This window comes from Lutjanus erythropterus, chromosome 15 (assembly GCF_056507025.1).
Source record: "Lutjanus erythropterus isolate fLutEry1 chromosome 15, fLutEry1.hap2, whole genome shotgun sequence".
Taxonomy (NCBI): domain Eukaryota; kingdom Metazoa; phylum Chordata; class Actinopteri; order Lutjaniformes; family Lutjanidae; genus Lutjanus; species Lutjanus erythropterus.
Window position 1 is genome coordinate 16,441,635 of NC_139331.1, and position 24,535 is coordinate 16,466,169.

The 24,535-nt window shown below is 37.8% G+C and overlaps 1 protein-coding gene across 1 annotated transcript; it reads right to left on the reverse strand.

The window, feature by feature from the left end:
• Positions 1–5,752: 5,752 nt before the first annotated feature.
• LOC146314216 (C-C motif chemokine 5-like) lies at positions 5,753–7,443 on the reverse strand. The gene is made up of 3 exons (XM_084737712.1): positions 7,218–7,443; positions 6,400–6,508; positions 5,753–6,090 (listed from the first exon to the last, which is right to left on the reverse strand). Exons 1-3 carry the CDS (start codon positions 7,297–7,299, stop codon positions 5,925–5,927), a joined length of 357 nt encoding a protein of 118 aa, XP_084593838.1. The 5' UTR covers positions 7,300–7,443; the 3' UTR covers positions 5,753–5,924.
• Positions 7,444–24,535: the final 17,092 nt, after the last annotated feature.

Below are 24,535 nucleotides of genomic sequence, written 5' to 3' on the forward strand. Positions count from 1 at the left end.
CAGAATTTTTCTTCAGTTAATATTGAAGTTTTATTCATGTTACGTTTAGTCACATTTGCCTATTTCCCTCCTCACTCTCTGATGTATCAGACGTATCGATGGATGTATTAAGGAGAAGTTGATATGGCGTTGGAGGCGAGCCTCAGATCATTCCTGTGGGAGCTGCTCAATGGCACACAAAGCCAACATCAGTGTCGGAACTTCTGCCCTTAGACCAAGTTCAGTAGAGACTTCCTTCAAAAATAACAAAATATGGAACATAGCTTGACGTTTTTTAGACATTTTGATGTGGAAATATTGCATGTTAGAGCTTTAAAGAGCGGGGAGGGGCTAAAATCCTTTTTACAGTGTTCTGTGTATGTTTTATTGAGGTTTTAAATGATATATTTTTAAATTGCCATTAGGACAAAATGCTGGACAATTTGCTTGATAATGTAATGTATTGTACAGATACTTTTCATGCATATTTATGCAGATATTTTCCTGAGTGCTGACAAGGCGTGGCCTCAAGAAAGAAAGAAACATTTGCATTTGTTGCCAGTATGTAATAGCAGTTCATTGCAGCTGTGGAATCATGTTTTCATCTGACTTGTTGCTCATCCCTGTGAATATATAACCAGATTTATACCTATTAACACAGAAAAAGACAGAAACGTGAAAGCAAGGGCGATAGGTACAAGTACAAAAGAAAGAAGAGAGGAAGAATGAGATAAAAAAAAAAAAAAAGGCAGAAAAGATATAGAGACATAAATTAGGTCAGGGAGGAAAGTGGACATGGGATCAGAGCAGATAAAACTGAGTTGAGAGCGGTCAGGACGATGGACACTGAAGAGCCAAGCTGTGACAGTATCTCAGTAATTATTCATGCAACCAAATCCCCTAAAGATAAGACATATCTTTCTGTGTCCTCATCCCCCCTTCATCCTCCCCTAACTCTGTCTCTATCTCCCCGTTTCATCTCCTCTTCCTCCTCCTCTTCCTCACCACTCTGTCGGCACGAGCTCTATTTAAATACAAGTGGCAAAAACACAATGAATTCTGTGCAACCTTGAATTATTCTCAGTCTTTATGTCTGTGTCTGTCTCATCTTCTTCTCCTTTTTCCCTCTCCCTCTCTCGTCTCTGTTTGGTTGCCTAGCAACCCAGGAAGCTGTAGGTAATTATACGGAAGATATTGATCTCTGGGTTTTTGGTCTCTTCTCTACCCCCCCCTCCTCCTAATCTTCCTCTTCTTCCCTTTCTCATATCCCTGTCACACAATTTCTCTTAATTTCTGTTCGATTCCCACTTTTAATTTCATTTTAATCTGCTTTCAGACGTATATCAGATAGTTGCTGTAGAAGATGGATTAACTTTTTCTTTTTTCTCTTCTTTTTTTTGTCATGCAAAGCAGCATTATTGTGCATCTGACAGTGCAGGACTCTGAGAAATCTGGACCGCTGAACTCAATCATCATTGGATTGTTCAGCCAAAGGCATGCGGTGTAATGTGCTGATACTTATTACCATGACAACGTGACAGGAAAAGTTATATGGCAGCCATCTTAAAGTGACACTTTAGTTTGTAGAGTCACAGCTTGACAAAGATTAGACAGGTAATTTGCTGTCTAATGTCCACATCTGCACTTAATGACCTTATAATTCTATGTGTCTGAGTGTGTGTGTGTGTGTGTGTGTGTGTGTGTGTGTGTGTGTGTGTGTGTGTGTGTGTGTGAGTGACAGGCGTTGATCTCGCCACATGCTGCCACACTTTTATTGCTAAAAATATTCAGCTGTGTGAACCTCTTTTACTCTTTCTCCGACCTGTCAGCCTTACTACTTCTGCACACACACACACACACACACACACACACACACACACACACACACACACACACACACACACATGCATGTGCACACCCTATCTCTCTCGTTCTCTCAGGGTTTAATTTATGTTGATCCCATCTGTCAGGAAAAGCTGACATCACACACTGGTTATTTATGTAGCCTACGTATGTGTGTTCACATGTGTGTGTATGTTCACGCGTGTGTGTGTTCCTGATGACATCCATTTAATTGCGTCCTTCACCCCCGGACTGTATCATCGCCTGTGCTGTTCACACATCCTTCTCTTTTCTCTGGCTTCTCTACACAAGTGTATCACAGTGGATTGTGTTTTCATTGAGAATTTTTTCATCAGGCAATTTTTTTTGTGATTTTTAAGAGAAATGCTCTTGTGCTCAATAACATTGGAGGTTTTTAGTGTAAAGTCACTATTTTATTGCTTCAGTGGCCATTACATGTGTTTATATATCACTACATCTTAAATAGACAGTTTGATCCAAAGTCACATTTTTTTAAAGATGAGATAAAACAGTCAGGTGATAGTGCCTATGGGTAAAAACCGTTACAGTGACAAATAAAAGGGATATTTAGTGCATTCAATGCATTGTTAAATGAGAACTCATGTACTTTTCATGCTTAGGGGTGGCTAAATATGACACTGTCACAATAGACCTTTGCTGTGATACTGTAATTATTAGTTACTTTGCAAATTAATATGTTGTAATACGACACATGATTGACATATTGTTGACATATTACATATAATTTATAGCATTTATAGATAAAACTAGTGGTTCCTGACCATTTTTACTTGCAACCTATTACAAAAGTTAGCACCCTTTCACATTTCAGGTGGATGAAACTTTCACATGGTTTCATTTAAATAATTCAAGGCCCAAAGAGGTCATTGTTTCACAAAAAGCAACGATTCAAGAACCATCACAAGAATAAAATGAAAATGAATACAAATTTGTGTATTAGACATTTGTTTTTTTTATTCTTTCCTCCTCCATTAGTCACCTCAGACCCATGTTAGATTTATGTTGCGACTCCTTGGTGCAGACTGGACTAAACTATATAAAATAGTAGTTCCACCTCTGCTGACTACAACATTGAAATGCTAATGATGCAACTTATTGCATCTAATAATGTCATACATACCATAATATCATCCACAGGTGCCATCCCTCTGCAGTGCTTTTACGTTTGATATTTAAACTACATTTTGCTGATAATGCTTGCACACATTTAGTTGTGAGTGCTTTTCCATTAATGTACTGGTAATTCTACCTGGATCTCAGTAGCCCTCTTCTTCCACTACTGGTGACTGTAAAACCTCAGGCTGCTTGCTTGTGTCCTCATTTCTCTCTGCCACAGGTAGGTCAGGCTGACAGACGTGCTTATAATATACTAATTTAATAGGACATCTCCAAGACTCCCCCTTACTCATCTTATGAGTGATAATTTTCAGCAAATCCAAAGAATTTAAGTGAGATGACAGTGAGATATGGTGGCTTTTAATCATTATTTAGTAACATGATTGCTTGATCTTCACAATTACCAACAAGAAGCACTCAGGCTGCCCCGTCTCCTGCCTGATTTCTTTCCTCATTATTATGCAAATATATGCAGCAAGGTCCTCCAAAATCTAATCAGACTCCTCTGATGGGTCACCTGTGGTGTGTGTGTATACAACCTTTGTCATGAGCTTTCATCGAGTCATTGTGCTCACAAGACTGTACACACAAGTGAAGTAGCATGGGGGGTGGCAGACGGACATCGAAATATAAATCTGGGTCTAGAACTATTTAAGTAAAGCTGGGTGATGATGTCACTGCACTGATGTCATTTGATGAGTCGTTCTGGGGCAGGAGGAAGAGATTTGTGGGCCAGTTTGTCAAGAAATGTCGAGGAACTTTAACAAAGTCAGAGCACTGGGAGTTAAACTTGGCATCTACATTCATTAATGTTCGTCATGTATTTTCCCTCAAGGGTTTCATTTTAGCATTGACCCCAGACTGGGGCCTTCAGAGAGGGTGATTTGACTTGGTACATAACTCTGTAACTGACTACACAGGGGTTTAGCTGATGAGAAAACAAAAGTTGAGATGCTTCAAACATCTCATTGAGCTTCTGTTCTCATTAGTGCAATTACACACTAGATTAAACAATTCTTCATTTTACTACAGTCAACATAGAGCAATAAAATCCTGGCCTCGACAGCCACTATGAATTATTTTTGGATCTTAGAAATTGTGAAATAGGGAGAAGAGCAACATCTGCTGGCCACAGTGGTATATCACACACTCAACTGTAAATTAAGGGCAGCTGAAGTAGAGATTATTGCTTGCTTACACAGAAATAAAAGAAGGCATTGCTGTTTTGATCAAATATTAACTTACACTTGTCTTAAGAGTTAAATCAGACTTTTTGTGCCTGACTATCAACTTTTGTGGTGCAGGGGATGTATTACAGAAACTTAAAGGAGCAATATGTAGCAATTGCGTGTGTAAAAACTGCGGCCCAAATAGCAAGTTGAGACTATATTAAATAGACTGAATCTCTATTTAATAGAAGCAAGTTGTCTGTTCTCTCTTCCTCAGACTCAAAGCTCGGGCCGCCTGCAGGAACACTGCAGGAACACTGCAGGAGTGCAAGATGAGGGCAACAAATGAAACTGTCAATAATGATGACAAGTCCTACACTGCAGGTTGAGCTGTATATAACTGTGAGTTTTCTCTCAATGTAAAGTAAAGCCCGTTATCTTGAAAACAAAAGTCCAGTGCTCTAAAAAAAATTAGTTCAGTGGCTGTTTGTCTTACTGCCCACCAGACTCCATTAACTCATTGCTCAATTTAACTATTTTTCAAACATCTACTCTTGAAACTGAGACTTAGGTTAAGATAGGAAGAGTTTAAGATGTGATTTTCTCAGTTTAGTGTTATAGAAGCAGATCCTATCTTTTCGTATTACTTCATTCTATCTTATCTCAGGATAGGAAACTACTAAATGCTCGACATCAATCCAACAGTACTTATCAACTTTAATGTAAATAACTTTTAAACACTTTGAAATACAGAAAAATGGCACAGAAATGCCAGCCACTTAACTTCAAAACAGATGAGTCAGAAGCTTTGGAAACATCTGTAGAACATCCAGAGATGTTCTTTTTGGGAAATTTAACAGTACTAACTCTGGAGATAAAAGAAAGAGCATGGGTAATAGCAGACCCCCATCTCCACTGTGTAAAAAAAAAAAAAATAAGCAAGCAGCCATACACTAACACTACTGTTAGCCACTGTTAGCCAACACCATAATTACCTACTGTCAGAAAATGCTACTGTTAGCTACTGTCAGTGTTAGCTAACACTACTTTTAGTGAACACTACCATTAGCTTCTGTTAGCTAAAACTGCTGTTGGCAACTGCTAACATAAATTACTGTTAGCTACGACACAGCTACAAGAGTTAGGTACTACTGCGTGAAAGTTGGAACAATTCAGTGGTTGTACTAAAGTTAGGAGAGTTTATTTAACATTTTGGGAAGATGCTTGCGTAATAATACACGTTTCCTGTCTTAAGATTAGCATAGGAACATTGACTAAGGAACTGTTCATGTAATGTTTTTTGCCTAAATCAGGTTCTAATCCTAATTACCACGGTTACCAAACGTTAAGGTAGGATGTGCAAGTTAAAAAGTTTCTGTAATATGACCTCTGATCTGTATTTCCTGTGGCTTCTCCATCAGAAATATCAGCGCTGATGTTTCACTATTGTTTGAAGGAAGTATGATGTGCATGAATTTAATGAAGACAACAATGTGTGATTTCATTCTTCATGATTAAGGTTTGCTTTAATGGTGAGGGGAAAAAAAAAAGTACATTTCATCCTGATTGTTTATATCAAATTGTTCATATATATATGTATGTATGAGTCCATACTTAACTGTAAATTAGCTCATATCTAATCTTTCAATACATCACTTGAAACCACATCAAAACAGACAAAAGAGCAGATCACAAAAAAGGAGTTCAGTCAATAGAAAAATATTCTGTATAAAAATAGAGAAAGCTCTGAAGATAAATCGCAGATCACAGCTGGGCTCAGTGAGCTCTGTGTTGCGGTGCTGAAACATGTGTTGGTTCAGTCGGAGAGACATTAGCTTCTTTAGCATCGATGAAGTTGATGATGCTCGTCACCCAATGGTCAGATGGGGTGGCGCAGATTTCAGCTCCTTTTTTCATCTTAAAACTAGAACACAGACAAAGATTTTTGACGTAGTCAGTGTCATTTTCTGGTGACAGATGGTGTATTCAAATTTTGCAAAAGAAAAAAAAGAAAAAAAAAAATCAGTTTTAGAACTTATCTAGATACTGTACATTTGTTAACATTTGTTGGCTGCTTTAGATTAAAATATAGACTACTCATACTGTGTATTTGTTCTCTGTGTGAATACTGAAAGCTATTAAAACCTGATTCTATTTGTTGTATAATTAAACATACAAGGCCAATAAAGTTGATTCAGATTTAGATTCTGAAAGTGTTTGGTTGAAGTTTAACAGCAGATGAGACACTCACATCACAGCTTTCTTTCCACACCGCCCGTCTGTGTATTTGTAGTTCACCACCTTGTCTTTAGGAAGCCTTTTGGTGACAAACTTAAAGCAGCAGTCGTCTGGACCGAAGCCTGTGAAACCAAGCAAGAAACACAAATGTTATGGGCGTAAAGAGACAGATAAAGAGTAGCAGTCAACACAAAATGTATTGAATTTGTTTTAGACCTCTTATGCTTTAAAAGCTGTTGTACCCTTTTATTGATATGGTTTTATACAGAAATCCACTGCAAAAATCAATTTGATTTTGTTCTTTTTAAATCAGTGTCTGTTAATAATGCTTTCATTTTTAAGAAGCTTTTAGACTTTGCCTAATGCAGCCTTTAATGAGTAGCTTTTGTTTGTTTTCAGTGCAATCTCCTTTTAAATTCTGGAACCCTACCATTTATTATTTTGATTAACTTTTGTTTTACAGTTTTTCTTGAATGACAATTATCTTTCTCAAAACAGTAATTTCGTTAGTTTTTTGGTCGCAGTATTTCAGTATTTCTCAATCATTCAAGCAAACTGCATATGTTTTGGCACATGTGCAAAAGTACTATAATCTATCTGCACAGTAACCACCTGCACATGGCTTGCTGATCAAAACTGATGAGTTAATTCTCAGCGAAATTGTTAAACTTCTGTGGACATGCAAAAGGTAGTTGCAATGTCCCGTGAAACGGTTGCACTTACAGTTTTGAAAATGTTGCGAAATACTGAGAAATTATTGCTGAAACCTAAGCATAGATTTGCCCTTAACTGTAAGAAATAAAAAAAATACATGAAATGCAGTCAGCTTACTCTCAGATGCCAGGACAGCGAGAGCTGAGAAAAGCAAGACGCAGGTCACCAGAATCACGGGGTTCTTCATCATCATCATCATCTCGATTGCTTCTGTTATCTATGTGACCCTCCTGTCAGTCTTGTTTACTTCTTTCTGTCCGCTTCACTCATTGTCCCCTGCTTTTATCTTGCTGCTAGCTGTGTGTGTGTGTGTGTGTGTGTGTGTGTGTGTGTGTGTGTGTGTGTCTGTGTGTGTGGGTGTGTGTGTGTGTGTGTGTGTGTGTGTGTGTGTGTGTGTGTGTGTGTGGCTAAAAGCATAAAAGCATATGTGACAAAAGAGGTTCCATGACAAATTAAAAAAAAAAAAAAAAAAAAAGGTAAGCTGAAACTACCCAGCATGCAAACAAATTGTGGTCATGTGGTCAACACTTCTCAGTAAAACGTATCGGGGAAAGAAGAGTAAGGGGTAGAGGACGTGGTGGGTGAGAACACATTCTGTGAAATAGAGAACATCATGCTTTCACCTCACTGTCACTCCATTAGTGTGTGTGAGTGTGTGTGTGTGTGAGTGTGTGTGCAGCGTTGCAGATGCACTGTGGTTTTAAGCTGATCTCACTGATGCTGGTTCATGTGGTTTTTTTCATAAAGGATATGGTTTAAAATGATCAAACATGATAAATATCATCTTTAATACTAGTAATGTGTGTACAAAGTCTGCTTAAAGAGCCAGTTAGAAAGCCTATCACTCTTCTCAAACAGGTTAAGAGCTAAACTTTTAGTAGTTTTGTTCTTCAAATCCTTCCGCCCCATTGAAATTTACAACAATGGGCCATACAAAAGACTGTCCACATCAAGTCCATGTTGTGCTTTATGACTGGCGAGTTTTTATGACAATAGTTGTTTATTTTCTGCATGATTTTCCCACAGCACTTTCTGTGGAGCATGTGTAATGGATAGTAGTGGATAACAAGCAACAAAAGCTGCACTTATGCATGAATCTCACAGGCGTTTTAAGAAAATTTAAGCCATTTCAGACTAATATTATTTATTTTTGGCTACTTCAGTTTTTTAAAATAGCTACGTCACATTTCTCTCTAGGTGTTCGCGTTTTCACAACTCGTCACAGATTTCTCTTCGGCGCTTTCCACAGTGCACTAATGCTACCAAAACACTTCAGACACGTCTCAGGATCAGCTCATGCGAACACTGACAACATTTGTCTACCAACAGTTACACTCTGCCATTCATTATGTACTGACCAAGAACAAGTAACAACAAGCTGCATCACAATTAATGTCAGTATTGTCTTTGTAAATGTGTCTTCTATTTATTTATTTATTTATTTATTTATTTATCATAAACAAATATTCCCTTTCAACAAACACTTGCAATGGGATCACACCTGCTGTGATGTCCGTCAACGTGTTGATGCTCTGACCCATGAGTACTCACTTGTCATTACTACGTTATTACATGAGTACTCAGTATTACCATGTCTGTGGTAGTTCCTGCTGCACTAAATGTCTCCAGGACATTGTCTCCGTGACGACACACACGGACACCCACACATACACACACACACAGACTCATAAGGTGAAGACAACGCCAAGTTACTCAAGTTAAAACAGTTATTCCCTGTTTCATGGCTAATAATATGTCATCTTAGCAATAACATTTGATGAAAACTCACAAACTAGCATAGTATTTAGCATCATCAAGGTCTTAAGACTTTACTGGTCACATATGAGGTGGATCTGGTTAAATTTGCTAGAAGCGATCTGTAATAATTTAAGGCCTGTAATATCTTGTTACCAGTAGGTAGTGCTATGACTATAATTCATACCCCCCACATTCAGTGCCATTGCTCGGACTAAACCCATCTTTGAACTAAACCTTAATTTTGATCTTATCTGCACACCTGCAAAGTTTTGCAACTGCATCTTGCATGAATGTCACTTTACCATGTTGACAAAATCAAGAGGTGCCAAAAGTACACACAGTCTGTACTCGAGTAGAAGTACAGCGCCTTGTGTAAAAAAAGACTCTGGTAAAAGTAGAAGTAAAAATGAAAAAGAACAGGCTCAGAAATGTGCTCAAAGTATAAAAGTAAAAATAGTTTCTGCCAGCTGGACAAAATGACAAGCTGGACCTGACCACTGCAGTCGTCCCTTCCTCTGTCTGCTTCATCTTGTTACGTCTTTTATGTCCTGTTCTGCCTTTTTTTTGTCTTATACCCTTTATCTCTTTTATGTCTTACATCTTTTTTTGTTATGTCTTTCACGTCTTGTCTTCTTTGTCTTGTTATGTCTTATATGTCTTACATAATTTTATGTCTTTTATGTATTACATCATTTGCTGTTACTATTTCCTATGTTATATATTCCCCAGTTATACCTCCCTGTTTATATTGCTTGCTGCTATTTATTGTCTCTTTCTTGTTGTTGATTTTACTATTTTTGCTATCCACTTTGCTGCTGTAACACTGGAAATTTCCCCACTGTGGGACTAATAAAGGAATATCCTATCTTATCTTATCTTATCTTATCTTATCTTATCTTATCTTATCTTATCTTATCTTATCTTATCTTATCTTATCTTATTTTTAGGTTGAACTCTGTCTTGATATTTGGAAGGCAGCACACAGTCATGCAAAATACAAATAATTAACAAGAATGTACAGATAAGTAAAAGTAAAAGTAAAAAGTTGTCAGAAAAATAGATACTGAAGTGCAGATACCCAACAATTCTACGTAGGTACATTAACAACGTTTTTGTATGCCATTACTCCACACCTCCGAAAAAAATGTCAAACAGGAATAGAAACACCTGACTACTGAAACCCGCTTGTGTGGTAGTTCCTGCTGCACTAAATGTCTCCAGGACCACATTTTGCCATGATGACATACACGCACGCGCGCACACACACACATATACTTTAATAGGTTTCTTGTAGCCATTTTTTGCATACAGCCATAGAGTAATTCCAGGTGCACAAAATGCAACTAAAGTGATTTCATTTATGCAGTATAAAACTATGCATATTCCTTTTTACTGTGCGTGTATTGAATAGCTACATATAGAGTTAGTCAACCCTGTCTTGCGCATTTGCCCAAAAGTTCTCATCCACATTACATTTCACGCTCTCTCTTGTAAAACACATTTTTGCATACCTGATTCATCCTTGAAAATGTGGCCATTGAATGGATTTTGTAAAACCAATGAAATGTGATCAAAAAAAGTGAAATTTGACTTCACAACTGTAAAAACATTGTTTTTCTTCTCAAAAGTTTAATATAACCATGTGGGGATTATGGGGTATCAGGATGGGATATTCAGGATGTGGGGGTCTGAAAGAGTATATATGAATATCATTAAACATATTAACTATGTTGTGATATGTGTTAGTTTTGTATGGAATACACAATCTAAGTTTGACAGACAAGAAGGGGGAGGAAATGGAAACCAAAGTGGGGAACGCTCTCAGCTGAGGACACTGTGGTTCATGGTGAATAGCACCTTGACCCATAAACCACAGGGACAAACTTGTTGAACCCAGTTAGATCCTAATACACTGAGACATGCGCACTTAGAACCAGAAGTACTCTATTACAGTAAAGAATAGTTTCATTTTTCAACCACACAGCATAACACACATAAGCATAAGCACGTAGTACATGAGCATGAAATGAAATGTGAGAAAAGATCATGAATGACTCTTGAGATGCTTCAAGTATATCTCCTGAGTGACAGTCCGTAAAGTTTATCTTGTCTTGTCTTGTCTTGTCTTGTCTTTATTTACTTCACAACATAGTTGTAGCTAATACTTGAATCCTCACCTAAATATTAAGTGGTCACACATGTACGGTCTTGTCATGTCATGTGTCTCACCATGTGCATTTGAATTTCACAAAATTTAATATACCTTAAGTCACTTCTGGTGTTAAAATATCGAGAAGAAATCTAAATATATGTTTTTCTGGTTACAACTCGTTGGGTTTTAACAGACAAGTAAGGAGGCATGTAGATTTTTAAAGCAGACAAACACAAAACCCCGGAGGCTGACTACTGCAGAAATTCACCCTCTGCTAACTCAGACTGAAACCTGTGGTGTGTAGCAGAGGCGGGGGGTACGGTGCAACAAGAATGCACTAACCTGGACGTGCTAAAACCAGTAGAGTAAAAACTCCTCCTCAGCATGTAAATCTGGCTCCTTTATAGTTTATATTATCATAGACATGTTTTTGACACAGTTTACTGTTTTTACTGTATAGACAAGCCTCTTCAATGTACAACAGCTTCATTACAACTAAAAAACCTACAGGAAAATATCTACAAATACGACCAGCATGAACATAAAACAGCGTCAGATACTCTTCAAGTTCAAGCCCACCAGATATTCTCAAAAAGGAAGTTACAAATCAGTGTGTTTTTTGCTGCATATTGGGTAGCAGAGCTTAAATGTGAGAAAAAACATTGTGTAAAGTCTTCTGCGGAGGGATCGGAATAAAAACATTACATCACTTTAGCAAAGTGGGGTTTGGTGTGGAACGAGTGACATCGAACGGAAGAAAGTTCACCTCTGAAATTGTGGTGGTGTGGTGAAGAGGTGGGTGAGGAGAGGAGGCTGTTATTTGTGATTTTCATGACTCAGCAAACTCCTGGCAAAACTCAATTCAAAATCATCAGAGAACTGAACAAACTGGCTGAGAAAATAAGATAAATTTTTAAAATCACTTGTTCTGTCTTGACACTGACAATCCAGCAGACTTTCGTCGTGCACTTTGTCAACATAGGCAGAATCTGGACTCAGAACCTTTGGAGGAACACAGTGTGGTTGCACCAATATTGTCTAAATTAAGTTCTGGGGACATTAGTTTACCTTGTTGGATACTTTTTAAAAGCACAGGAACTTTGTTTGTTTGTGTGTGTGTATGTGTGTGTGCTTAACCATTTTTTTAAAAAAAATCTACAGCTACAAACCAGTGTATTTTGATCATTGTGCTTAGACAACTCAACATAGAGTTACAGAAGAAAACATGACAGATGAAACATCCACAAAGTCCAGGGACCTCATCTGTAAAAATGTTCTTGGATTTGTACTTGAACTTTGTCTTGAGATAATTTCCGATGGCGTGCTTAAGATCGAATTATGAAAAAGATATTGAACACAAAAAACTTTGCTTTTGTAGGTTCTGGGAAGAAACTTAGTAACTTAAGTACCTGTGATCTATAAATCTTAAACTAAGTTAAACTGACAGCACTGGTCTTTCAAGCAGTGATTTCCTCCTATATAATGCAGTACAAATTAGGATTTTCTCCTTTTGGAGGAAAAGATCACAGTGATGATAGAGGAGATTGAAGCCAGGCAACACATTTTATTAAGTGAACTAAACAGTGGGGTGACAAAAAGCCACATCACTCATCAACACATCAAGCACATGACTTGTGTCAGTTAATTCCTCACACCTTTAATTGATCGTTCCTATCACATTGTTCTGATGCAAAGTTCATCACAGGGTTGGGTGCATATGCATCTCAAACTGTAATACCTGACATAAAAGGCAGGAAATTACTTAAGTCAAGTTAAGACTTTGCTTAAAGAAAAAATCATTTCCAAGTCAAAGTAAGGTTTTTTTTAAATAAATTCTTATTCATGGTTTTCTGCTTAAGTCATACTTTAGATCAAAACTGATTGTAAATTCAGTTTATAGTGGTGTGCAATAATGAGGCATGAAAACAAGCCTCCGCTTTTTCAGCAGACTAATTTGCCTAACCTTTAAGGGTCTTTAGACCACGATGGAAATGCAAACAATGTGGCATTTATACCGACAGGGTAATACTGAGGTTGAATCTGAGGTAAGAATAGCAAACTGTGTCACATACTGAAGACTCAGATGAAACCGTCATGAGACTGTAGTGGAATGAAACCATTTTTTTAATGATTTTTTTCTTGCTCTAAATTTTAACGATGTGAAGTTTGAGAAACACACTCCAACAGTGTGTTAAATGATCTCCTAGACATGAAACTCTGTTTAAAAAAATGTATTTTGACTGATAACAGGTGGATCATTTATGTTCTTCTGGTTTGATTTATTGAAAGCTGTGGTTTATGGTTACCAAATTAGGCCTTTCTTTCAACACTGTGTGGGAGTGTACAGATCAAGCTTGACTGACACTACTGTTTCTATTGCTATGTCACCACAAATAAATAAAACTGATACAACTTGTACTGATGTGTAACGTGTGACAGACAAATTCCACTGAACTATCAGAATATCACAAGAAAAGCTTTATTGCCATGTCTACAAGGACAATGTCTCCCCTCAATGTCATTATATTTGGAATGGGATGAAATTTTATTTTAACAAAATCAGATCAAGCCTATTTTTTAAAGAATTCGTCTGAAATGAACATTGTTTTGGTGGGTCAGCTGCTCAGTTCACAGGTTGATCGCAGGACTTACAGTGATTTTATCTCTCATTTTAATTTGATATGACGTTGTAATGATGAGAACGTTGCCTATTGGTTCTGTCTACAATAATTTAATATTGAGTGGCTGGTGAATTTGAGCATTTAACATATTTCAGCATCATTTCATTAGTGCTCCAAATAATAATAATAATAATAATAATAATAATAATAATAATAATAATAATAATAACAACAATAATAATAATAATAATAATAATAACAATAATAATAATAATAATAATAATAATAAGTGAACCACAACTCGGCGAAAGATGTTGTAGGAGTGTATCTTGAATCTTGTCCAAACTATAAACAAGTGTTTTCTGTCCCTAAACCTATCAAGATCTTAACCAAATCGTTCTCTCGTTTTAAAAAACAATTATTTTGTACAACGTGCACAATTAAGAAACAACGCAAACAAATCTCGCGAGAGCTTCGCACATAACAGGTTTCCTCCCTTCCTAGACACGAGACTCACGATTACAACAAACTCTTTAACGGCATTTAACTGTCCATAAAGACGTTATTAGCACACAATAGGCATTAACTTTAATGATCTTACACTGGGACAGGTAGATGATAAAAAAAAAAGTGTTTTTGCGTGATTCACAGTGTGGAAACTGTCTGTAATAATAACGGAGCAGGTGCGACATGCACAGACGGCTGTGATGAGTTACAGACGACTGTCTCGCGCGGGGAGCGCGCGCAGGTAAAGCGGAAACTTTCTTCTTCCTCACTGTTCTCATCTCACTTCTTCTGCCGTTGTTCTGATATTTTATTGCGATTAGTGCTATAACTTTCCACTTTCCAAATGGCGTGCTGATAATATGCCTCATATCTAGTGATGTTTTAGCCACCCTGTCTGCAAATTCAACACCCTTTAAATAGACAAGACACAGATCTTATCTGTGCTTCATGGCTCAATTCAAAAAGGATCAAAAATATTGTCTCGCCATTGACTATATTATTAAGCCTTAGTGACCACTAGGTGGCAGCAGAGTCATAAGGAGAGGAGGCTACCATAGAGGAATAGTTCAGTTTTCACTGTTTCTGCTTCTTTCAAAAGCTTATTGATGATGTATATGAACCTTTTTGTGTGTGTGTATCAGTGTTTGTGCTAAGTTTAGTACCAGAGAGACCAATGCATTAGGCTGTCCTAAGCAGAGAAATTGTCTTACAAATCAGAGGGACATTTGAAAGCTCAGATATTTTCACTTGGGGTGTGTCATAAAGGGATTCCAGAGAGATCCTTTAGGAGAGCTGTAATAGGATGGGGAATTATGTCTACATATCAGGAATGAAGAGAATCTAACTTGAAAATAACTTTTTCATTTTTTTTTTAAACTGGCCTATCAATATCAAAATACCGCCAGGCTTTTATTATCACTGTGTTTATATTTAAGCCCTGTATTTCAGCTTTGGGAATACATCCCGTCTGTCAGTTAAAGAGGAAAATGTTAAGCATACAATAACCACCATCTCCTCTCTGCACATCCTCTCCTCATCCTGGCCCTTGACCAGTTCAGATAACAGACGCTCATTCATCAAGTGATACAGTGTTCCCTCTACAGGACGACTAACCCTGCCTGCTGGAAAAATGCTGCTCAGCCCTCACGCAAAACACACAACAAAGCAAAATAAGACAACTAAAGCACAGCAGTAAAGCAATGTGACTTAATGATGAAAAACTGCAGGGGTAAAAATGTAATAGAATATCCTAGTTTAACTGAAATTATCTACTAGATGACAGAGGCCAGAGTTATATGGGCTTTTAACTGTGGCTGTCTCATGTATCCTGTGTCAGTTTGGAGTGATGGTTATGTATGTCTTCAGAAAGTAACACTACGCATACACACATACAAAGACAAACGCGTGGTTAAACAGCAAATATATCTCCAGCCTTACTGGTAGATGTGGTCACCATCGAAAGACATACTGTAGCATCATAACAGTTGTATTTTCAAAATAAAAACTTAACCAATTCCTCTGCAACAAAGTTTTCTCATATACTAGAAAAAGTAAAAAGTTGTATTTACAACACAGCTGTATTGAATGATGTAATTCCTGCCTGTAGATGCTGCTTTATAATTTACGTAAAGGGATGGTTCAGACATTTTGAAGTGGGAGTTTGTGAGGAAATTATTGATAGTCAGCGTATTGCTGAAAGTTGATGGTGATCAGCACACCCATTTGGAGAAGCAGCAACTGGAGTACCAGTATGGGAAGCTACTGCTATGGACAGGGTCAGCAGCAAAACGTATTTTACCTACCTAAAAAAAGGCCACCTGAAAAAAAATCTGTATCAGTTTGAGCACACACTATATTTAGATTTTTTTTGTCACTTTCATTTGCCATTACACAGCTTTTTCTGACAGGAAACTGTTATATACGTGTTGTGTCTCGCTTTCGAAAGCAATCTGTTTCCTTTGAAAAAAAAAATGGTAATGCTATATTGCAGAACACAGCGGTTGCTGGTCTGCCGGCTGCTTCGATCAGTTAATTAGTTTGTGTTACTGTGTGACTTTGGTGTTTTAAAGGGTTTGTTCGGATTCACCAAAGTCACACAATAAAACGAACAAACTAACAGATCGAGGTATCAGTAGACCTGCAAGTCCTGTGTTCTGCAATGTTCTGCAATTACTGTTCGGCTGCTTTGGAGAGAGCGACATTTGGCTTATATAATCTCAGTTTCCTGTTAGAAAAGGCTGTCTGATAGCAACATAAAGAAACAAAAATATTCTTAATATGGTGTACACTTTAGTTGATATTGATTTATTGATGGGCCTTTTTAAATGGCTAAAATGAAAAAGATAAATTGCTTAACTTCATACATTGGTACTCCCACTGCTTCTGTTCTGTTGGTAATACACTCTATGGTTAACTACATACAGCCTCACTTCAAAAAAAAATGAGCTATCCCTTTAATCAACACTAGCATATTGATTTTAAAACATACTCCACATGGCACATGGAACTGCCTGTACTCATAAAGTTCAATAAGGCTAATAGTGATGAAGAGTTACTGTCCACGCCTAAATGAATGAGTTCTGCTGTCTACAGCTGAGTCCGTCTGGTGCCTGCTCTCCCTAAAAAACCTTGATAACGTATCAAAGAATTCCTCATCCAGACAACTCTTACATAACAATGATGAAAACCCTGTTCCTGCATGTCCCGCAGCACACACGCTTCCGCTCACATGCAGGAACACACGTGAAACATACAGGAACATAGACGGACATTAACAATAAAATCAGTTTCCTGAATTGGCATTTGACCTCGGCAATAGAGCGTGACTGTCACAGGATTTATGATAATGTCAAGAAGAAAAAAAAAGTTGCTTCATGAGAACGCAGAATATCTGAGGTGTGTCTGGTATTGACAGAACAAATCAGGAATGAAGAAGAAAAATCCTGAGCTTGACATTTTATTTGAAGTTCCCATACAGCAACATCCTGAAGGTTAACCGTCAGGTCTTTCAGGTGGAAATGCTATTACATTAGAGGAAATATTAGATCACAATAGTGTGATATGCGGTCTTATCGGTCTGTGTGACAAGAACGTTGCTTTCTTTCCCAGAGATATTTTCATACAGACAGGCAGACTTTGAACAACAAGTGACCGAGACAATAAATGGTAAGAGGTTGGTGTTATTTTGAGATGCATGACTTTAGGGAAGAACACTCTTCATTTAACACAAAAATTAACTTTATTTGTCCACCCTAAGAGTCTGAAATAGCATCAAAACAATGTTAACAGTTTGGTTAAATTTATTCTTGGGTCAAAAGTTGGCATATTTCTGATGTTTCCTGGTTTGCAAACAATGATGCTTATTGCTTTAAAGGTCAAAAGTCAGGCTTGTTTGGGAGGAGATTCTCAGAAAAATGAACAACTTCAGATGGAAATACATACAAATAACTGAACTAATGCATCATGAACGCACATGCATGCGTGTGTGTGTTTTCACAGGATGTTGACCTCGTCCATGGCCTCAGCTTTAACCAGGAAAAGGTTCAAGGAATGACTCGGAGTTACTTTTAACACACACACACACAATCATTTTACACACTTCAGTCACAGGATACTGAAGTGTAACCTAGTTCAAGCACCATGTGTCATGTCATTTATTGTCTTTATTTTTAAAAGTTTGTACCAGGATCTGACCTCAAACAACTTTTAATTGGCAGAACACTGAAAGTTTCTCATTTATGAATAGCACTGATTTCAGGTAGTTGTTTGCAGTTATTACCACATTCATTCTAGTAACAACCAGGGATCCACCGAAATCCATTACTTGTTGTTTGAGAAAGTACAAATAATGCAGTGGAAACAGATATTTGTTGTATTTGGAAAAAGTCAGCTGCATGTTTACCTCAGTATAGTTAAAAAAAGTTGTACCTATCACTGATATAATGCACCAAGATTATTTCCTTCAACTGAAGGATAACTTTTTAAACTCCTTATAACCTAATAACTGCAGAGTCTTTATTTTCAATGAAGAACCTTTTGATTTATAAAACATCTTTTTTCAGTTTCCCACAGTATGAGGATGTGGAAATATATTTCCCAATTATATGCCAATATGAAATCATTTTGATGCTTCGTAGGCCCAACAGTTGCATTCCCAATATGAGTATAAGTTTAGAAAATACAACATTTGCACAATTTAAAGTGACTTCCAGAACAAACCACGTCCACTTCTGGTCTTCAGTCTGAATACAGGGACAGAGACATGATGTTAACATTAACAATTACATTAACAACACCATTTTTAAATAAGACAATACCCTACCTAAATTTGTGTTTTGGTTTTGTCATCATGCCCTGCTCCCACACTCTCTGTCACCGTGGAGACAGAGGCCAATTAACAGTAGGGTGTCACCGCTCGCAGACCTTGTGACCACTCCGCTGTCAGCACGCTCACATCGTGGCGGCGATGAGTTGTGACTCAGAGGCTCACGAGTGGATGTGTCAGCGTACTCACCGGTACTCACCAACTGTGGTGTGAGCCAGGTTCACTCCCCGACAGAAGTGACCTACTTGGCTTGGTTTGGCGCCCCAGCAAACAAAACTGGCAGTGTTTGCTAATAGGAAGCTGGTGGAGGATAACGTGGATAACTGGATGTACCAGCAACTCCTACTGGTCGGTTGAGCTTCCTGCACTGCGGGGATAAATCTGGGGTGGCCTGTGTCCTCTCGGTGAAGCTCATCGTTGGCAGGTGAAGAGAAGCAGTCGACGAGTGTAACTAGGAGCAGATGTCTGTCTGCAGCGAGGCCGTCAGAGGTCAGACTGCAGCGCTTTAGAAATCAGCACGACTGGAGATTCACAGCTGAGGGAAAATGGTGAAAAGGCTCCAAAAAGCACAACACTTCTTGAAGGGTTTGCTTAGTTCCTCTCTTGCTCAGTGGTCTGAATGGGCACACACAGTTTACTTCATCATGATACCTGAAATTTATTTCAGCATTTTCAAAGGGTGACCAGACGTCCTGTAAATTTCTGGACTGTCCTGAATTACAAGTAGTTGTCCTGATTCTTGTCCTTTTTGTCCTGGAAATGAACAATAATAGATAATATGAACAACATATGAATTTGTGAAAATATTCGATCAAATCAGTCATGTTTTTCAAATTTTTATAAAATATGTAATAGTATTATTGATATATTTCCATTATTTCTGTATTGTCCATTGCACATTCCTGAAAAAAACAGATTGCTGGTGTCATTTGACCAGTTTAAACCAGAATTGGTGCAGTAGATCACCTCTGCTGGCAGCTGTGAAATGGACTGCAACGGCTGCGGTGTAATCTTTGAGTGCTTGTTTTTGCCACTGATGCTCAAATTGATTTTAAGTGTCTGACAACTTAATGGAAAGAATCCCTATACTCATAGACGTTGTCAGGCAGCCCTTTCCCACGAGGAACTAAAGCCTCGCTGAAGTATCGCTCTCTTCAAAGTCATCAGACTCCTTGCAGACCACAGGGGTTGATGCTCTCCTGCTGCCTCGTTCGGTTTGTTCGTTATTGTGTGTTTGTGCAGATCTGAACTGATGTGTTCGTAATACAGCTTCCAAAACTTTTTTGTGCTTCGTTTCAGGTCATTTACCTACTTGACAGAGGCGAGTTTGCACACATTCACCATCAGTCATCAGTCCACTGGCTCTCTGTCCTCTTCGACTGTGAGTCTGCCTCACGCTGTTCTCTTTTGCCTTATACCGTGTTATTTGATGTAACATTGACCACTGTAGTGGATTATTGCAAAGCAAACCCACTGCAGTCTGCCTCTACATTACATTAAAGGTGGGGTGTGCTGCTCTAATTCAATATACATCTTGTCAAATTCAGTGAATATCTCCTCACAGTCCTCAAGCTCCCCGTTCTGTGTGTACTAGAAAAAAAGCCAGATGGGTCTACACAGCTCTGTCTCTGTAAATGGGATTTAAACAAAGTGGCTTGAACCGAGCCACACAACACTATTCAAGCCAGTCAGTAACGTGTGACGTTAGTGATCTTGCACAGGACAGGTGGAGGCGAGGGAAGCAAGACCGACTAAAAATGGCATGGGGAGCAAAAGCTGAGAAAAAATGATTATAACAAAGGGGCAGAGCTGAAGCACACAGCCGACAGCCGGCAGCTGCTGGGAGCCGAAAATGTTGCTCATTAGTTTACGGCTGCCTGTTTGGGCTGAATAAACATATCCACGCAAGTAACTACAAATGTTACCAAAGTTATCCATCGATCAAACTTGCGCAAGTAACAAGGGCGGGGCTTCTGAAGGAGCACTGAATGAAGGGGCGTGTTTGTTTGACCGTTATGTTCAAATATCAACTGTCTTTTAAGTGACGTTTATCTGAGAGCTGATACAACACAAGCAGGAATTCAAGTCAGGAACAGCCAAAAAAAAAAAAAAAAAGACTTACGTGGAGTTAAGATTATTTAGTATTTTTAAATCTTATCTAACATATGGTTGCATGTCAAATGTTAGCCTCTATTTACAACAGTCATGACACTGAAATATGTGTGTGTTTGGGAGTGTGTGTTTGAGAGCATCATTCCCGCCCAGCGCTCTGAGATACCGTTCCCTCGTGTGTCTGGGTGTATACGTTTAAATCCTGATGTACAGCTTCCCCTTTCCACCAGACAAACACACACATCTATCACGCACATTCACTGCACGCAAACACGCACGTGTTCATATATCACTGTTGACATGCGTCCCACATTTATTACCACTGACAAACCAGTTCAAGATATACTATTTTGCCTCCTGGAGAGATAAGATACCATCCAAAACCAGAGGCAAACACGTTTCAGCTGTCTCTGACTCCAAATACTTCCTCTCTCCATCTGACTCTCTACTGTGTTTCTGCTCTCCCTCTCTCTCTCTCTCTCTCTCTCTCTCTCTCTCATTTTTCCAGGAAAGACTAAAATACTCCACTTTTTTATAATCACTGGTAATTATTATTCAAATGTAAAATCTTAAAAAAAATGAAATTAAGATTATGTAGTTAGGAATAGTTTGGATTATTTGAGGTGGGGTTGTATTGGAAGTTGGGTACTTATCCAATGTCAGTGTACTACCTACAATAAATACCTCCTGACTGGCAAAGTAGAGAGGGGCTAAACAATGAACTGCTGTGGACAGCGTCAACAACAACACATATTTTAGCCATTTGTACCACCTAAAAGAATTAGTATCAGTTAAATTGTACGCTCTATTTAGAATATTTTCACTGGTCTACCTCACCATCAGACAGCCTTTTCTGATGGGAAACCGATGTCATTTTATTGCTCGCTCCAAACCAGCCAGACTCCATAGGACATGAATGAAATCATGGGCAAAATCAGTAATTTTACCTCAACACTGGAGTTGCTTGTCTTCTGCTGCCTCAGTCTGTTTGTTTGTTTGTGTTATTCTGTGATTTTGGTGTCAAAAAGAATAATTAAGATTCACCAAAGTCACGCAATAACACAAACTAACTAGCCAACTCCTGTTTTCTGCAGGGTAAAATTGCTGATTCTGCTCATGATGTCTGATTGTTCTGGCGAGCACAATATTTGGTTCATGTAACAGCAGGTTCCTGGCAGAAAAGGATGTCGGACAGCAAAGTTAAATGGTGGCTAAAACACATTTTGTTGGACTGATCTGCATAAATCAAAAATGTCAACATAACATTAAAGTATGATGAGGATGTGTGTGTTGGTGTGTGTCTGTGTGTATTTGTGAGGGTCAAGGTGGCATGGACAGGAAATGGTGGACAAAAACGGAACTTCCTGTGAGAGAAAAGAGGGTGCTGCATCTTCTTCCTTATGTGTGTGAATCTGTGTATGTTCAAGGGGTCCTTAAGTCACAGTCCGAGGGGATGATTTGACTTCCTGCCCAACACACACACACACACACACACACACACACACACACACACACACACACACACACACACGGAAGTCTCTAGATAGCACAATGTCTAGGATGCTACACTAATATTTCATGCTATGTTTCCTGTTGTTCATGTCATGTTGCAGTCAATGTCAGTGAACCTTGATAATAAATGTGGAAATCTGCTATAGCACAGTATTTTAAAGGACTATTTCGTAAACAAATTCATGCTGAAATTGAAGCATAAATAACTCTCATTGGCTTCCTCCAGCATGGACAGAAAACCTCCCTAAAATGAATCCAAGATAAGAATGAACCCCTTGAGGTTTGACATGGAGGATTTTTTTTCCCCTTTACTGTACTGTATCTCCCACCCTATTTTTCATTAGTTGGAGCTAAAAATCTTGACAAACGTGATCTAATGCTTTGTTGAAATTAAAATCAATTCTTCAGATATGTTGGCACATATTAGCTCCCTACATTTCTGACGCCAGTATGTTGTAGTTGTCCAATGTGAATCTCATGACTTGCATATTAGAGAAATGATTTCAGACAGACTACTTAGGCTTCCAGTGTGAGTTTATTCTAATTAAATTTAGATAATTTACTATATAATCAGATTGTCAAAACTTCCCCTCATTATTGAGTTAGTGACTGTTATCCTCATGTTAGAGGAAAAGACAAACTCCAAAAATATAAACCTTGATATCTACTTCACTGTGTGCAGAACGGTGTGGCAGCATTATGTTCCCATGGCTAGTCAGCATAAAGGAAGTCGGCTTTAAACAAATTTGTTTATTTTCCTCCTAAAAAATAGACACCACTTTTATTATGTAGAGTCGTAGGAATGCCATAAAAAAGGATAAATATGTAAAAGAATAAGAAATTGAATGTGGAAATGCATAGAGGAAAAAAAATATAAAAGATAATTGTGATCAATTATAATTTTTTTTGTTCATTTATTTGTGTATATATGTTGAAACATTTTTATTTGCTTATTTATATTCCTTTATCCTTCCATATTTTTTTCAGCAAAGGCAATGTAGACATTACATAAACATATATTTAGAAATATATATACAAAAAAGGCAGAGTTGTGTGGTTTGAGTAATTTATATACAAACAATATTCAATATACTTAAAGATAAACAGAAGTAAATCAAGTAAGTGTGCTGAAAATGCTTATACTTTTACACTTATTTCACTTCATTTATTCTTTTCATGGCACTCCTATGACTCCATACCATTCCTTCCAACACAAATAAAACAAGGCTAAAAGAAGTTGAGTAAATGAATTTTATTAATATTTTTGGACTGTTGTTTATTTTGACAGAAAAGCAGTGAAGAACAGATTTTTGCAATGCATAACCATCTTAAAACAGCCGAAAAACATACCACAGCACCAGTGTTTCCACTTAGTGTATTTACCATGACACAGGATGTCATGTTGCAATCTGTCGGGGTGCGATAATGACTTGTGAATCTGAAGGACTTTGTTTTGCAGAGATTCAACAAGCATCCTCTTTATGTTTCTCTTGTTGATCTGATGTGGTTTACATATTAAAGTAGGAGTGATGCCCAAAGCATCCAAGATGGAGGCAGATAATTTCCCAATCTATGTTCGTGGAATGCAAACAGTCTTATTATGTACAGTAGATTCACAGTAACAGCACAGAGACACGGGGGAGGGGCACAACAGGCCATAGAGGAGAAGTACGTCTGTAAAATCCATCCTGTGGCTCAAACTGCCTCACTCATAATACACATAGTGAACACTTCTGAACATACGGGAAACCAAATTGAATTAGTTTATCTTAATTCTCACTGATAACAAACCACAAACATGGTCCTAACATGAAGTATATATACATAAATACATACTGGCATATAGCTACAGTAAATCAGAGGGATTACATTTATTACATGTATACAATTTAAACACATGAAATGGAAAGCCATGAAGAAACATTTGTGTTGATTAGTGTTTTGTTATCATCACGAAATAAGCTGTGTGACCACTTTCTGGACTGACAGGTTAACTTTCATGTGAACAATAACTGATTAATCAATTTTCAATTAATAACCCACTGGAATCCTTTCGACCCAGTAGCTTGTGTAATGTTTAAGACTTAATACATATATGCTACAATTAATAACATTGATACATGTGGTCATATGCATACATACATACATACATACATACATACAATAGTCAGGATGTGCCAACACAGAACCGTGAACGTCTTCACATTCAACATTCAAAGTCCTTACGATACATTTATTCTGAGAATGTCAACACACTCGTGTGTCCAAACAAAACCCAATTATATATTATAGTCACAGTATTTCCAAACTTGTTATTGATTTTTAGAACTATGTAAAAATCATCATTCTTAGTTTCTAAAAGCAGGGCAGAAACTTTTCCCCCATCATTCACCACATTCACACAGCAGCCGTTTTCCTCTGATGTCATGCTCAGGACGGGAAACTCGAA